Here is a 17,484-nt window from a genome sequence, read left to right on the forward strand (position 1 = left end):
ACCCAAATATATAAAACTTCACTGGGAACAAGTCCTTCAATAAATAGGGGATGTTGTCTTTATCATATACTTCCACATGCCAGGCAATAACATTGATGTACAAAAAGGCCGCTTACCAGATATGTAGGACCTCCATTACAGAGATCTTATGGGCTCACATGTGCAAGATCACTCAGACAGGAACAGCTGATTCAAACATCCGACAGAATTCCCTCCTCATCAAGCGATTCCGAATGCTGCAATGTTCTCCGTACGCTCCTCATCCAAGTAGGGTCACTCGTGAGGTATGGTATGGAAAAACATTTAGGGGAGGAAAAAAAAAGGCGCTTCATTTTGCAGTAGATTAACCACTTAAGGACCAGCCTCGTTTTGGATTTTAGGTGTTTACATGTTTAAAACAGTTTTTTTTGCTAGAAAATTACTTAGAACCCCCAAACATTATATATGGTTTTTCTTCTAACACACTAGAGAATAAAATGGCGGTTGTTGCAATACTTTTTTTTGCACCGTATTTGCGCAGCGGTCTTAAAAGCGCACTTTTTTTGGAAAAATTTCACTTTTTTGAATTAAAAAAAAACAAGACAACAGTAAAGTTAGCCCATTTTTTTTTTATATTGTGAAATATAATGTTACGCCAAGTAAATTGATACCCAACATGTCACGCTTGAAAATTGCACCCGCTCGTGGAATGGCGTCAAACTTTTACCCTCAAAAATCTCCATAGGCGACATTTAAAAAAATTCTACAGGTTGCATATTTTGCGGTACAGAGGAGGTCTAGGGCTAGAATTATTGCTCTCACTCTACCAGTCGCGGCGATACCTCACATGTGTGGTTTGACCACCGTTTTCATATGCGGGCACTACTCGCATATGCGTTCGCTTCTGCGCGTGAGCTCGTCGGGACGGGGGGTTTTTAAAAAAATTTTTTTTAATTTTTATTATTTATTTTACATTATTTTATTTATTTTTACACTGTTTAAAAAAAAAAAATATGTGTCACTTTTATTCCTATTACAAGGAATGTAAACATCCCTTGTAATATAAAAAAGCATGACAGGTCCTCTTAAATATGAGATCTGGGGTCAAAAAGACCTCAGATCTCATATTTACACTAAAACGCAATAAAAAAAAAAAAAAAAAAAGTCATTTAAAAAATGACATTTGAAAATATGTGCCTTTAAGAGGCAAGGACTGAAGTGATGTTTTGACGTCGCTTCCGCCCAGCAGTGTCATGAAGACGAGTGGGCGCCATCTTAGCCTCACTCGTCTCCAGGCACAGGACGGAGACAGATGCGATCGCCTCCGTCGCTACCGACGGCTCCGGATTGCGGCGGGGGGGCCTCTCCCGCCACCGATAAAAGAGATCAATTTTATCTGAAAGCCGGCCACCGCATGAAAACGGGGATACCGGGGTTTTGGCAGCTAGCTGCTGCCATAACAACGATATCCCCGTTCAAAGTTTGGATGTACATTGTCGTGCGGCGGTCAGTAAGTGGTTAAAAAATCCCTTTATTCCATGTGATGGACAACTGACATTGTTAAAAGCATTTGGCAGAAAAAATATTCGAACGAAATTCACAGCCGCGGCAGAAGCCAGCCAGCTGGTGCGTGGTGACGTCAGGTCCTATAGCTCCACCTGACGCTGCGTTTCTCCGTATTAGGCATCGACTGGGAAAGGAGACTGAGTCCCAGTCGATGCCTAATACGGAGAAACGCAGCATCGGGTGGAGCTATAGGACCTGACGTCACCACGCACCAGCTGGCTGGCTTCTGCCGCGGCTGTGAATTTCGTTCGAATATTTTTTCTGCCAAATGCTTTTAACAATGTCAGTTGTCCATCACATGAAATAAAGGGATTTTTTAATCTACTGCACTATGAAGCGCCTTTTTTTCCATACCATACCTCACGAGTGACCCTACTTGGATGAGGAGCGTACGGAGAACATTGCAGCTTTCTGAACCATTATTGCAGCATTCGGAATCGCTTGATGAGGAGGGAATTCTGTTGGATGCTTGAATCAGCTGTTCCTGTCTGAATGATCTTGCACATGTGAGCCCATAAGATCTCTGTAATGGAGGTCCTACATATCTGGTAAGCGGCCTTTTTGTACATCAATGTTATTGCCTGGCATGTGGAAGTATGTATAAGCATGTGGAATATAAGTATAAGACAACATCCCCTATTTGATTGAAGGACTTGTTCCCAGTGAAGTTTTACATATTTGGGTGTCATCTAATAAGGACGCTACCAAGCCCTCTGAAGGATTTTCTATATATATATTGTAAACGATCACCTTGTAAAAATCTATTCAGTTTAAAATAGAAATGAAAGGCAAAACATTTGTGTATAGGACAGCCCTCAAATTTTCCACTCGCCTACACGCATTTTGCGAGTGGAAAATGATTGAGGGCGAGCACCGCCGGTGGGCGGTGTTAAATTGGAGCCCTTCTCCCAGCGATCTCCGAGGGGATGTGAGAGGAGAGTAGGCGGCCGGATCATCAGAGAGTGGGGAACATCGCTGTAACAGCTTTCATTTGAAGTGCTGCGTTTTACCCGCACTCTCCTTCACATAAGCCCCCCGAGTACTTTGATAGACAGAACACCGGTCCAATGCCAGGACGTGTGATGTATATCAAACTGAGGCTGCGCCCATGGGCAGGGGCGAGGCTGCGCCCATTGGCAGGGGCGAGGCTGCGCCCATGGGCAGGGGCGAGGCTGCGCCCTTGGGCACGGGCGAGGCTGCGCCCATGGGCACGGGCGAGGCTGCGCCGATAAAGTTGTTGTTAATATTTATTTTTGTAACTTAATTCTGCATAAAACATTTAAGTGTAATTTCATGAGCTAATTTATGAGGGCATGTTTAGGGGTGGGGCAACTGGTGGCGAGTATCCCTTAAGGCCTGGCTAGTAGCTCAGGACTTGAAATTTTGAGCCCTGGTATAGGATATTAAAAACAACAGCAATACCTTTTTTCCCTTTTTTATACAGTAAGTGATCACATCCCCTCTGCTCCCTCTGTTCTCAGCAGCATAAGAACTGGAGAGAGGAGAAGCAGTAGTACACTGAGCTTCCCAGTAAATGGCTGTGCAGGGGAGGCTGATCATTGGAGGAGAGCAGGCAGAGTTACCACAGCTAGAGAACTGACCACGGTGTGCTTGAGACCTGACCACAATGTGCTCTTCTGCTTAGAGTGGTCAGTTTTTTTTTTATAGTAAAGCAGAGGGACTGGGAGGAACACCAGGGATTTCACACAAAGGAAGCAATACAAAGAGAACAGAATACTTTTTCATACAAGTAAATGGTACAGCAGGCACCTACCAGGAATATGAAATGTTGGGGTAACAAACACTTTAAGTTCACATTAAAGAGGAATAATTGGGCTTATAGCGGACCGTCAGCTGAAAATAAAGGTTACCCTGATCCTCACTGCAGCAAAAAATAAAGAACCTTTTTTTTTGGGTGGTACTAGGGCTGGGAGATTTTCTGAACAAAAAACTCGATTCAAATCAAGTTTTTTTTTTTTTTCACCGCGCCGGTCCCGAGGAGCTGCGGGCAGTTTTTAGGCGAGGCCGCGGCTTCAGCCTAGTCCGAAGCCGTGGCCTCACCTAAAAACTCCTGCCCGCAGCGCTTTAGGACCGGCGCGGTGTCAGCGCCGGTCCTGGGGAGCTGCAGGCAGGAGTTTTTAGGCGAGGCCGCAGAATAAGCCTAGTCCGCGGCATCCGGCCTCACGGACTAGGCCGAAGCCGCAGACTTGCCTAAAAACTCCTGCCAGCAGCTCCTCAGGACCGGCGCGGTGAAAAAAAAAATCGATTTGCTTAAATTTTGAATCGATTTGACCTCTTAACGCGATTCAAGATTTAAATCGATTTTTTCCCCAGTCCTAGGTGGTACCCCTTCCACTTCCTTACTTCTCACCTAGCTAAGGATGACGTTGCTTCAGCCCCCTGCGCCATCGGAAAACATCACTCTTTTAGAACATATCTATGAGCAAAAATGGAGTCCAAGTACATAGCTAGTAATAAAGTTTACCTTTCATTTTCAGTGGCCCACCATGAGTCCTCAGAGAGAGTTGGCTTCACATCATTATTTTGCGCTTGCACAGTGCTTAGAAGACGTGTGATCTGTAGTTCTCTGGATTCATCCATGCGCACAACAGCTCTCTATAAACAAATGTTACATTATGTTAAAATGAAGGCTAAACAGTGTTGATAAACGATAAGAACTGCAAGCAAGCGATCTTGAGAGATCGTTATAGATAACTGTAAAACCACGGAGAGGGCCATTTTAGTATTAAATGGATTTTTTTCATGAAGGCAGAATGCCATAGTTTGAACAGCCCTAAATGGTGGCCATATATGCACTTCAAAATTATCTGATCAATGTGTGATTTCATTAAACCAATCAACTAGCCATAAGTTAAAACATCATATCAATCTGTGCTATTATCACAATCATGCTAGGGGGCAAGCTAGCACTTGGAAATGATAATTCTCCACCTCAATGTGTACCAATAACAAAATCTGTAGTGCAGCGCTATTCTTACTAAATTTAAATTTAAATTTACAGAAAAGTCTCAAGTGAATTGAGTTTTGTGAAGGTAGCACCCTTCTGATCAATAGATTCCATTTAGATGCAATTCAAACAAACTGAGTTGATCAGCATAGGCGGAAAATTAACAATCCTTTTGAAATAAATGGACAGCACTAAGATGATTCAGTCCTGAATTTAAAAACTTCCCATAGATAAATTACATAAAGGTCAGAAGTGGACTGGTATTTTTTTTTTCAGCTGGTGATTCTCTTAACAGATAAAAGTGGTTAGAGCAACCGATTCGCCACTGGATAACTTTAAAAGCGGTGGGAGGTGTTGCTGCCCCCCCCCTGCCCCCAGAGCTTAGTTGGACGATCAGTAGCCCCAAGGATCGATCCACCAGTTGCAGCGGCTGGTAACAGAGATGAGTGGAGGAAAGATGGCCTCCGCTCAGCTCTATGGTCTAGGACAGTGATGGCGAACCTTGGCACCCCAGATGTTTTGGAACTACATTTCCCATGATGCTCAGCTACATTGCACAGTGCACGAGCATCATGGGAAATGTAGTTCCAAAACATCTGGGGTGCCAAGGTTCGCCATCACTGGTCTAGGAGGAATGGAGCAACGTCATGACATTGCATACAGTTTGGGCCCAATGTAGGCAAGGATATTTTTTATTTATTTTATTTTTTTCCTAAAAGCATTAGATCAAGGGGTTTTTTTTATCTAATACTTTACATTATAGAGGAGAGATGTGGGGTCTTACTGATCCCAGATCTCATCATAAAGAGGACCTGTCACTGCTTATTTCTATCACAAGGGCTATATTGGGATATATTGTATTTGCATTAACATTTTTTTTTCCCCCAAAAAAATGCATTTGAAAAATCACTGCGCAAATACTGAGCAAATTAAATTGCAATGACCAGTATGTTATTCTCTGGGGCCTCTGCTAAAAAAATAATATATGTTTGGGGGGTTCTAAGTGATTTTCTAGCAAAAAAAACTGGAGTATGGACTGAAGACTGCTGTAACCACATCAAGAGAATGTAGTGACCTTTCTTTCGCAGAACGAGGTTCTGGAAAAAAACGAAGGCAGAACAATAACCTGGTTTAAATGAAAACCTGACACTACCTTCGGTAGAAAATTAGGATGAGGACGTAATACAACCTTATCTTTATGAATAATCAAATATGGCTCTTTACAAAAAAGAGCAGCCAACTCTGATACTCTTCTTGCAGAAGATTTGGCAACCAAAAAAACTCATTTCCTTGTCAAAAGGACCAAGGGAATATCTCTTATCGGCTCAAAAGGCTGTTTCTGTAACGCCGACAGGACTAAATTCAAGTCCCAAGGGTTCAGGGGTGACCTAACTGGAGGATTAATCCGCGTTACCCCCTGAATAAAGCTATGAACCAGAGAGTTTGAAGCAAGTGGTGGTTGAAAAAATACCAATAAAGCCGACACCTGCCCTTTGATATTACTCAAGGCCAGCTTCATTTCTAATCCCATCTGTATAAATTCAAGGATCCTACCTATGACATATTTCTTGGGGTGCCAACTCCTGGATTCACACCAGTAGACATATGCCTTCCAGACTCTATAATATATGACGCTGGAGGCCGGCTTCCTAGTATTAACCAAAGTAGAAACGACTGAGCCTGACAGCCCACGGTCTTTCAGAATGTGGGTCTCAATAGCCAAACCGTTAAATTTAGCTTTGTAAAGTAGGATGGAATACCGGATCTTGCGAGAGAAGGTCTGGCCGTGGTGGTAGGGTCCATGGGTCTCCTACCGCTATCTTTATGATCTCTGCATACTAAGATCTCCTGGGCCACAAGAATCACCTCCTTCCCTTCCTGCTTGATCCTGTGAAGAAGGCGTGGAAGCAGTAGAACAAGAGGGAACGCATAGATCAGTGAAAACGAATCCCACTGAAAAACCAAGGCATCGGTTCCGCATGCCAGCGGATCCTTTGTCCTTGACACAAAGTTGTCAATCTTTTTGTTGAACCTGGACACAAACAGATACACGTCCGGAATTCCCCATCTTTGACATATTGATAGAAAGATGTCGGGGTGAAGAGACCATTCTCCCGGGAACAACTGTTGGTGACTCAAATAGCCCGCCTGCCAATTCTCTATTCCTGGAATGAAGACTGCCAATAGGCAAAGAATGTCTTCTGCCCAAGATAGGATATGATTCACCTCTATTTGTGCCGCACGACTTCTCGTGCCCCCTTGGTGATTGATATAGGCCACTGTCGTGACATTGTCGGATTGGATCCTGACAGGACAATTCTGTCCAGGCCTTCGGGGCCAGGCGTGCTGTCTGAATTTCTAGAATATTGATGGGCAAGGTCATTTCTGATTTGGATCATTTTCCTTGGACAGACGCTTCTTCCAGGACTGCTACCCAGCCTAGAAGGCTGGCATCTGTTGTTACCACCTTCCAGGTAACTGGTAGGAAGGATTTTCCTTTTTGGAGATTCTCAGATATCAACCACCAACTGAGGCTTTGACACACTTTGGGGGATGAAACGCATTGGGAAGTCTAGAGCTTAGACCTTCTTGTTCCAAGTTGACAGGATACTGTTTTGCAGCAGTCTCGAATGAAACTGCGCATAAGGAATGGCCTTGAATGAAGCCACCATCTTTCCCAACAATCTCATGCATAGTCGAATAGAAGGATTCTTCTTTGCTTTGACCACCTGAATCAGTTCCCTTATGGAACTGATCTTTGCCTGGGGCAAGAACACCCTCTTCTGAGCTGTATCTATGATCAGACCCAAGTACTGCAATCTCCTTGATGGTTTTAAGGAGGATTTCTCTAGGTTGAGAATCCAACCTAGGTATTCCAGGTAGCTGACTGTGGTGACCAAAGTTTGGTTTAAGCGGGATACCGACTGATCTATCAGGATAAGATTGTCTAAGTAAGCTAGAATTGTTATACCCTGAGCCCTTAATATGGCTAAAGGGGGAGCCAGAACACTCGAAAACACTCGAGGTGCAGTAGCTAGACCGAAAGGCAGAGCTACAAACTGAAAAGGAAGATATTCTATCTCGAAGCGTAGATATCTGTGGTGAGCGGGAAAAATAGGTACATGGAGATAAGCATCCTTGATGTCGATTGACGCTAGCAGTTCTCCACCTTGTAGAATGGAGCCCACTGATCGGATTGACTCCATGTGAAAAGAGCGTATATCCAAAAAACGGTTTAGATCTTTGAGATCTAAAATGGGTCTGACATCCCTGTTTGGTTCCGTGAAAAGGTTTGAATAAAACCCTAACCCTCGCTCTTCCATGGGGACCACCAATATCACCTTTTGAGACAAAAGATGATCCAAAGCAAGAAGGAGAGATTTCTTTTTTTCTGGATCTCTGGGAACGTTTGATTTGAGAAAACGAGGAGACGGGAACTCTCAGAACTCTAGTTTGTAACCTAGAGATATTGAGGAAGCCACCCATTTGTCTCAATGCTGTTCCTGCCAGAAGTCTTCCCCCCACTCGAGCGAGCGGGGGCACACCTTCATAAGGAGGTTTTAGTATTTTGTTTTGTGGGTTTCCTCCCCCAGGGCCTCTTGACCCTGGGGTTGACCCTGAGGTTTACCTCTTGATGGTGGAGGCCGTCTTGACTGCATGGAGGCTGATGCTCCTGGCACTGGAGAAGAAGCTTATTTAAAAGAAAAACGCTTAAACTTCTTAACTGGTAAAAGGGAACTTTTTCCATTAGAAATTCCTTCAATGTATTTATCCAGATCGTCCCCAAACAACCGTTCACCGTGAAATGGAAACTAGCCAAGAGCTTTTTGCATGGCGCTTCAGCTGACCAATTTTTTAACCATAGAACTGTACGCACATGCACCAGCCCAAGCATAAGCCGTGAGGCCTGGAGAAGAGAATCTCTCATAGCGTCTACTGTAAAACATAACGCCTCTGATATCCCGGCCAAATCTTGAGCCTGCTAATCAGGAATAATCTTGAGTACATTTATAAACTGGTCTTGTAAGGACTGACATACCTCGATCACTGCCAGCGCAGGCTGAACCACTGAACCTGCCAGAGAAATATTGTTTTTAAATAGGAATTCCAACTTCTTATCTGTTGGATCCTTCAGCATTTGCGCATTGTCTACCGGACAAGTCAAGTTCTTACTCACAGAGGATATAGCAGCATCAATTGCTGGAATCCCCCATTTCTTATTAAACTCTTCCTCAATAGGATAAAGTGTTAAACTGTTTTTTTCTCCAAAAAAGGTTTTCATCTGGGTGCTTCCACTCAGAATACAAAAGCTTTTTTAGTAATGAATGGATAGGAAAAGCATGAATAGATTGGGGAGGCTTTAGTGAACCCAAACAAGAAGTGGGCTCATCGACTGACTTCGCTACTAGCAGCAAAAATGTGGAGCGGACCAATTCAGTAAGAGATTGTACCAACAACCTTTCTTGTGAACCTGATCCTTCCGTATTAGACTCTTAAGAAGAGGAGTCATCAGCCTCTTCCTGGTCCCCTGAGAGAAATTTGTCATCTCTCTCCCCCATTCCTCCGTTTGAGGGTGCTGGGTAATGGATGGGGACCTTTTACGCTTAGTCCCACTTTGGGATGCGATTAAGGCATCAATCTTTTGTTCCAAGCCTAAAATGGTTGAGGAAAAAACCTCTTCAGTAATATATGCAGGGGTTGCAGTGTTAAGAGCAGCTGCAACACCCGATGTCCCTGATGGCTCACTCTGACCAGCCATATCACTCTCAGGGGAGGATTCCATCTTTTTTGAGATGGTTCTAGGTTTCCTTGTGGCTTTCTATAGCCATTTTTTGAGGTGTTTTTACCCCCCCTCTGACCATAGCCCGATGCACAAAGCAGAGGTGATACCAGAAGGAACGCATCCACTGCTTGAGCAATAGTCCAGCCCTGCCGCTGCTATTGATGCTCAGCCTGATGCAATAGTAAAGGTGTCAAAAGGAATGCCTGTGTCACCAAACCTCTTATGCCCCTCTTTGCTCTTGTTTCCTTCCGTCAGCTTGCAGCAGCAATAATGGTGCTTTTAAAAAACACATTCCCGGGCTGGACATTGGAGGACGCCAATGCCGTGCTAAGCCCCACCCCCATCGCCTTCGGCCCCCCTCCTCTTTTTTTAAAAAAGAACTTCCCCACGCGAGTGCGGGCTCTGATCCTATGGGATCGTTCTTTGAGGGAAAAATATGGTGAGGAGAGAGCCTGGAAGCTGCCGAGTAGGGCGGCATGCTGATCGTTTTTTTTGTTTTCTCCCCTGACGCTTTTCCTCGTAAAGAGGGGGAGAATAAAGCACAGGTGGGGGTGTCTGGTAAAGAGGAAACCCCCCCCCCAGACTTACCGGAGGTTTGCTGCTGGCTGAAGGAAAAAAAAAAAGAAGCCTGCTGCACCGGACACAGCGTGATCTCTTGAAGCATGAGAAAGAATGTGCTCTATACAGCCCCCAGTGGTGACACATAGGCATAACAACATTTACTAATTAAAGGAGACATTTCATAAGAAAATTCAAACATTTCTTAGAAAACTCCACTTATCTTTCCCACCGCAGGGTTTTCTGTGGTAAGAACCAACAGACCCAATCTTCACCCTTCACGGTGGGTTCCGTTAACAAACCTTCAGGAGCCGGAGACCCTCAAGGAACCCACAATCCTGGACCTGTAATAGCATCCCGCCAGTAAAACTTTATGGCCTTAATACCAAAAGTACTAGATCCCTGGATCCAGCTCTCTAAAAAGGGAAGCTTTTGCAGGCAAAACCTCCTTTCTTCGGACACGAGCTGCGGGTACCATTCAATTCGGCCTAAAAGACACTTTTAATGTATCCGGCTGCCTAACTAGCCCTAGCAAGGATTGCTCCAGTGGAGCTTCAGCACAGCACATCTTCACTCTTGACCAACACCTTAGACACTGGCGAAAAAACTGAGGTACTCCCAGTAGTGGGAGGGGTTATATAGGGAGTGGACTTCTTGTCTTAGGGTGTGCCATTATTTATTTTTATTTATTTATATCAGGTACTTCTATAGCGCCGTCAATTTACGCAGCGCTTTACATATACATTGTACATTCACATCAGTTCCTACCCTCGAGGAGCTCACACTTTAAGGTCCATAACGTTCCACATTCATACATACTAGGGACAATTTAGACAGAATCCAATTAACCTACCAGCATGTCTTTGGAGTGTGGGAGGAAACCGGAGTGCCCGGAGGAAACCCAAGCAGGCACAGGGAGAACATGCAAACTCCAGGCAGGTAGTGTCGTGGTTGGGATTCGAACCAGCAACCCTTCTTACTGCTAGGTGAAAGTGCTATCCACTACACCACTGTGCCACCCATCTATCACCTGAAGGTGGCCTATAACCCACATAGTAACTACTATGGCTCTGTGTCCCGTGATGTACGATAAGAAAAGGGGGTCACAAGTCTGTGCAGGATGGGGGCTGTGGCATATAGGCAGGGGGTCATGAGTCTATGTCAAATCTCTGTAAAATATGGCATTGGGCAGGTTGTCTACATGAGAGACCAGAAGAGTTGACAGAGGTGCTCAGTAGATAGTAGTTTACCAAAAAACTGCCTTGTAGAAAAAAAACAGACTGTGCTCCTATGAACAATATTACATGTACTCCTCCATAGCAAAGTTCCCTGGCCTTCCCTGTTGCTAGAACAAGCCTGAACCCTAATGCCCCGTACGACGGAAAATGCGTGATAGGACCTTGTTGTCGGAAATTCCAACCGTGTGTGGGCTCCGATGGGGGGGGGGGACACAGGTGTGCGGAAGGGCTCCGATGGGGGGGACACAGGTGTGCGGAAGGGCTCTGATGGGGGGGGACACAGGTGTGCGGAAGGGCTCCGATGGGGGGGGACACAGGTGTGCGGAAGGGCTCCGATGGGGGGGGACACAGGTGTGCGGAAGGGCTCCGATGGGGGGGGACACAGGTGTGCGGAAGGGCTCCGATGGGGGGGGACACAGGTGTGCGGAAGGGCTCCGATGGGGGGGGACACAGGTGTGCGGAAGGGCTCCGATGGGGGGGGACACAGGTGTGCGGAAGGGCTCCGATGGGGGGGGGGACACAGGTGTGCGGAAGGGCTCCGATGGGGGGGGACACAGGTGTGTGGAAGGGCTCCGATGGGGGGGGGACACAGGTGTGCGGAAGGGCTCCGATGGGGGGGGGACACAGGTGTGCGGAAGGGCTCCGATGGGGGGACACAGGTGTACGGAAGGGCTCCGATGGGGGGACACAGGTGTACGGAAGGGCTCCGATGGGGGGACACAGGTGTGCGGAAGGGCTCCGATGGGGGGACACAGGTGTGCGGAAGGGCTCCGATGGGGGGACACAGGTGTGCGGAAGGGCTCCAATGGGGGGGACACAGGTGTGCGGAAGGGCTCTGATGGGGGGGGGACACAGGTGTGCAGGTTTTGCAAAGAGCAGTCCCGATCCTCTTCTTCTGGGGTCCCCCCACCAGCGCTCCAGGTTCCTCCTCTTTGGCAACTGCCCCAATGGAAAACCGCTTTCCATGGGGACACCCATACATGCTTGATCCTTAACCACCTTGTCTGTGTCTATTGACACAGAGTGGGTGGCTCAGCCCCATCCGCAACTAACTCAGCACAACATTTGATTGACAACATTGCTATCAATCTGCCCAGGAAGAAGAGAGACAGCAGCGAGAGCCGCTGCTCTCGTGCATGTCGTTGGATCGGGCTCAGGTAAGTACAAGGAGAGGGCTGGTGTGAGGGGGATTTTGCAGCACAGAAGGTTTTTTACCTTAATCTGTAGAATGCATTAAGAGGAGTATAGGCAGACCGATGCCACATCTGTCCCTCCCCAGCTCCAAGACTAAGAACCGAGTGATCAAACACTGCTAATTGCTCGGTTGGGGGAGAGGAGAACTTCCACTCGGGCCGCCTAGGTACCTGCTACCCCCCCCAAAAATAATTACATGCCTCTTCTGTCTGTTATTCTCAGAGAGGATTAAAGATTTTACTCCCTAACCAAACAGTTGGTTATTTATATTTACCCCTGCGTATAAAGATATTTAGGAATAAATTGCCTTTTTTTAAACTTTACATATTAACTAAATTATACACTACACTTTTTTTTAAGGTTATTAACCGATTAATCGATTAATCGAAACAATAATAGGCCAACTAATCGATAATGAAAATAATCATTAGTTGCAGCCCTAGATTCAAGCTTAAACAGTTGTGTGGCCCATGATCTGGCACTAGCTTGTCTGCTTCCATCTGATATCGGCTGTCAGGTTGTAGCACCACCCCTCCTTTCCTTGTCTCATGGGAAGCTTTATATTCTATGAACAAATACAAAGCTTCCTCTAACTGATTGAATCAGAATTTGTGGTGTCATCTGCCCGCCTCTCCATCTGGGCCAAATAGAAGCAGCTTTGTATTCATTCATAGAATACATAGCCTCCCATGATTGGCCGGGCTGTTCTCAGCCCAACTGGATTTTGTATGGGGATAGGAAGTTCTCATCCCACTGCCAGAACACAGCGCTGTATACAACTGAGGCTACATACAGCTTAACAAAGCCACTGCTTCTGTTAGTGAAAGAAATAGTTTGTTTGGACCAGCATGTATTCACTTCAGCTCCGGAAGTTTTACCCCCTTTCATGACCAGGCCATTTTTTGCGATATGGCATTGCGTTACTTTAACTGACAATTGCATGGTCGTGCGACACCGTACCCAAATAAAAATGACCAACGATTTTGAAAAAAAAAAAAAAAAAGATTTTTTACTTTCTGCTATAAAACATATCCCATAAAAAAAAAAAAAAGTTTAAAAAATAAATAAATCTTATTTCTTCATTAGTTTAGGCCAATATGTATTAAATATCTACATATTTTTGGTAAAAAAAAAATCCCAATAAGCGTATATTGATTGGTTTGTGCAAAAGTTATAGCGTCTACAAACTATGTCATATTTAAATGAATTTCATTTTTTTTTACTAATAATGGGGGTGATCAGCAATTTTTAGTGGGACTGCAACATTGCGGCGGACAAATCTGACACTAAATGACACCAATACAGTAATCAGTGCTAAAAATATGCACTGTTACTGTACTGACACTGGCAGGAAAGGGGTTAACATTAGGGGCTTAAATGTGCTCCTGGGGGGTGCTTTGGCTGCGAGAAGACAGATCTGTGTTCCTGCTTAGCAGAAACACAGGATCTCTGTCTCCCCTACTAGCAGAACAGTGATCTGCCTTGTTTATATAGGCAGAACGTCGGTCTGCCTCTCTCGTGAACGATCGGTGGGTCCCGGTGGAAATCGGGTCTGCTGGACCCACTGACTGGATCCTGCTGTGACCAGCGGGAGCTGGTCGCCAGCATTGCACGTGCGCACAGCAGACCCGTATGTGATTTTGCGCAGCAGAGCCGCCACCCTGCAGTATATGTACGTGGGGCGGTCGGCAAGTTCAATGATGTCCTTGATGACGCCCTGGAGGGGCAAAATGTGTAGACGTTCTTCCGGTTTGTGTTAACAATTGAGGCAAATTTCCCTCTCCGTGGAACGCACGACATTCAGCGGCGAACTCGGATGATTTTTTTTACTGATGCCTGTTTTTTTGCCAAAAATCCTGTAAGTTGCACATTGAATGCACTTGATAATTGATGCCAAACGTTATTTCACTGTGAGTTCTCTCTCTGTTTCCCCATCTATGGAGTGTGGTATATCCTTCCTGTCTTAAAACATCTCCCTGCAAGATTATTACTGAGGAACCATCCAGCATATCCCCAGATCATTTGATCTATGCCTTTTTGATCCCAGACTGCGAAGCTGAGGATCCAATAATTTTGGTGACTGGGGACACCAAAGGGGGAGCCACTTCACCGATTCAAAAGTTTTGGAGCACCGTTGCACTTTTCATGGAAGCACCTGAGCACTTTCAGATTTTATGTTTTCTCTTAACATTGATACATTATGCACCGTTTATTAGAATGTATAATGCTTGATATAGGCTGCTAGCGCTGTTTTATATATTTTTCATTACAAGTCCCATTATTTCTCTGCCTTTGGGAGTCATTCTTGTAACTGTTAACGTTTGCAATGCCTCATGGGACTTGTAGTTCTGCAACGCCTGGAGGGCCGCCAGTTTGAGACTTCTGGTTTACAATCACTTTAAGTACCCAAGTTTGGTGCCAGTCTATGAGTGAGCGCAATTTTAAAGTGTGACATGTTAAGTATTTATTCTGCGTAACACCCTCTTTTATATTTTACCCCAAAAAATTGGGTTATAGATTGTGTTTTTTTGCATTAAAATGAAAGTGTAAGTCCAACTTAAAACTAAAATCCCTGAATCTACAGACATCCATATTCTAAGACTAACTTATCTAGCCCTGTAAAGTAGAAATTGGAATACATGCTTTTTCTGAAGCCGATAAGACCTCCAGCAGCAGAAGCTCTGCAGAGGACACAGCCGACAACAGCTGTGAAATTAATGGGAAGCGATGTCACCCATCGACTTACTATGGGGCTTCCGTTGTCGGCTGTGTCCTCTGCACCCGCCAACACAGCGAACTGACAGCTCAACATGGGATTGGCTTCAAAAAAGGTACGTATACCGATTTCTTCTTTACAGGGTTAGATAGGTTAGTGTTAGATCATCAACGTCTGTAGATGCAGGGATTTTAGTTTTAGGTTGGACTAATACGCTAAAGGAGAAGTCCAGCTTGAGCTTGTTTGGCTGGGCTTCTCCTCTGGGTCACAGGAGTGCAATCCGTTTTGCACTCCTGTGACCCGTTTTCAGCAGAGAACAGGCTTAAGTCCACTCTCTGCTGACATCATGGATATCAGTCCAGGCACCGCGTTATCCCGACAATAAAGTCTGGATCCGCCAGGTGCCTGGACTGACACCCCTCTCAGTAAACCGCTGAGAGCCTGAGACTAAGGATGATCTCTGGCGTGTTCGCACACTCCACGTGCCGAGCCCGCCAGGAAGTCGGCACGGCGCTAATCACACGCAGTGAGACATTTCCCAATCTCTGCAGCCGCACATCGGGAAAATGTCTCACTGCCTGCGATTAGCGCCGTGCCCTGCCGCCTTCCTGGCGAGCTCTGCACGTGGAGTGTGCCAACACGCTGGAGCTCATCCTTACCTGAGACGTCTGCTCCCTGCCCCTCCACAGCTCAGTGCTCCAGTGAGCGTGGAGGAGAGCTGCCGATTGTCAGCAGCTCTCTGTGAGAACTGAGCGATCAGCAATGTTCAATCGCTTGCTTCTCAGTGTAGAGTAAGGATGAGCTCAGGCGTGTTCACAAGTCCACTCGTCCGACAGGAAGCTGACACTCCACAGGGCTAATCACAGGCAGTGAGATATGTCCTGATCCGCGGCTACAGAGATCGGGAAATGTCTCACTGACTGCGATTAGCGCTGCGGAGTGTCAGCTTCCTGGCGGGCGCGTGGACCTGCGAACACGCCTGAGCTCATCCTTAGTGGAGAGGTGTTGGGGGACCGATGCTGCATCCACCTAGGTAAGTATGATGGGAGAAAAAACCCATACTTCGCTTTGAAAGTGTGTTTTTTTTTCTAAACAGATAGTGTTCGAAAAATTGCTGCGCAAATACCGTGCGATATAACAAATCGCAACGACCGCCATTTTATTCCTTAGGTCTCTGTAACAAAAATATATATGTATAATGTTTGGGGGTTCTTAGTAATTTTTTGGCAAAAAAATGATGGGTTTTACATGTAGGGAAGAAATGGCAGAATTGGCCTGGCTAGCAAGTAGTTAAAGTATAAAGTCATAACTTAAAAAAATAAAATAAAATGTTGAAGAGAGTGGAGAAAAGTAATAGAGGGGAATGTTCCAATTGGGGGTGTGGTGAGAAGCAGGGGTTCTGAGGGGCCCCCCACCTACCTCCATCCTCTCCTTCTCTTTCTCCTTCTCCTTGTTCTTAGGCCCCTGTCTCCGGGCATACCACAAGCCGATCTCCCGGCCCCTCAGGTGAGGAGGTGGTCTCTCTCTCCCACCCCCGCTACTTTCTCCTTCATGGTGGGATGAGTCGCCCCGGTCCCGACCACGGCCACCTCGGCCTCGTCCCCATCCTCGGCGCTGTTCGTAGCTCATTGCCGTTCAACCAGACAAACGTTTACCGGCGGCACACAGAGAGCAGTAGATGGCCCGCTGCGGCTACCATAGACCGCCTACAGCGCAGGCGCAAGATTTGGAACTGACGTCGTTGGAGAAAACCGCTGGTCAGTCTCGTATGAACAGAGCGAGGTGGAAACCATCTTGTTGTAGACCACGCTCGTTCGTTTAACAGAACAAGCCCCAACAATATGGCTCCATAAATCGAGGACCGTCAACTCTGATATGTGTTTTCATCACGTGTTCGCCAGATAGCATGTGGTCAGCGACATTGCGGAAGTGTCGATGGTAAAGGAGGCGGACATAATATTGGTTGGCATAGTTTGGCGTCTTGTAAACGGTTGTGCTCCAAAGTGAAATTTTACAGCGAGAGTGAGAATAAGGAAATATTGTATAAATCTGGCTGATTCAAATGTGAACTGTGACAGCGCCCTCTGTGGGGTTTTATTGACATCTCCATCTATTGTCTGTCATGTACATAGCTGCGCAGAGGCGGGTTGGGTAAGAGTTCATTTCCAGTACTCCACGTGTTAACCACTTCAATACCGGGCACTTTTACCCCCTTCCTACCCGGGCCAATTTTCAGCTTTCAGCGCTGACGCATTTTGAATGACAATTGCGCAGTCATGCACCCAAACAGAATTTTTATCATTTTTTTCCCCACAAATAGAGCTTTCTTTTGGTGGTACTTGATCACCTCTGGGGTTTTATTTTATGCGCTACAAATAAAAAAAAAAAGAGCAAAAATGTTGAAAAAAAAAAAATGTTTTTTCTTTGTTTCTGTTATAAAACGTTGTAAATAAGTACACTTTCTTCTTTACTGTTGGGCACT

The 17,484-nt window shown here is 45.8% G+C and overlaps 1 protein-coding gene across 1 annotated transcript in view; it reads right to left on the reverse strand.

The window, feature by feature from the left end:
- Positions 1-16,792, reverse strand: part of DHX36 (DEAH-box helicase 36) — a 174,986-nt gene extending 158,194 nt beyond the window's left edge. Inside the window, exons 1-2 of the mRNA XM_073626057.1 lie at positions 16,422-16,792; positions 4,031-4,161 (exon numbers count right to left, since the gene is read on the reverse strand). Of these exons, the coding sequence (XP_073482158.1) occupies positions 4,031-4,161; positions 16,422-16,631 (341 nt within the window). The 5' untranslated portion in view covers positions 16,632-16,792. The remainder of the gene's footprint in view (positions 1-4,030; positions 4,162-16,421) is intronic.
- Between the last annotated feature and the right edge of the window lie 692 nt (positions 16,793-17,484).

The sequence above is a fragment of the Aquarana catesbeiana genome, linkage group LG04, assembly GCF_042186555.1.
Source record: "Aquarana catesbeiana isolate 2022-GZ linkage group LG04, ASM4218655v1, whole genome shotgun sequence".
NCBI classification, from domain to species: domain Eukaryota; kingdom Metazoa; phylum Chordata; class Amphibia; order Anura; family Ranidae; genus Aquarana; species Aquarana catesbeiana.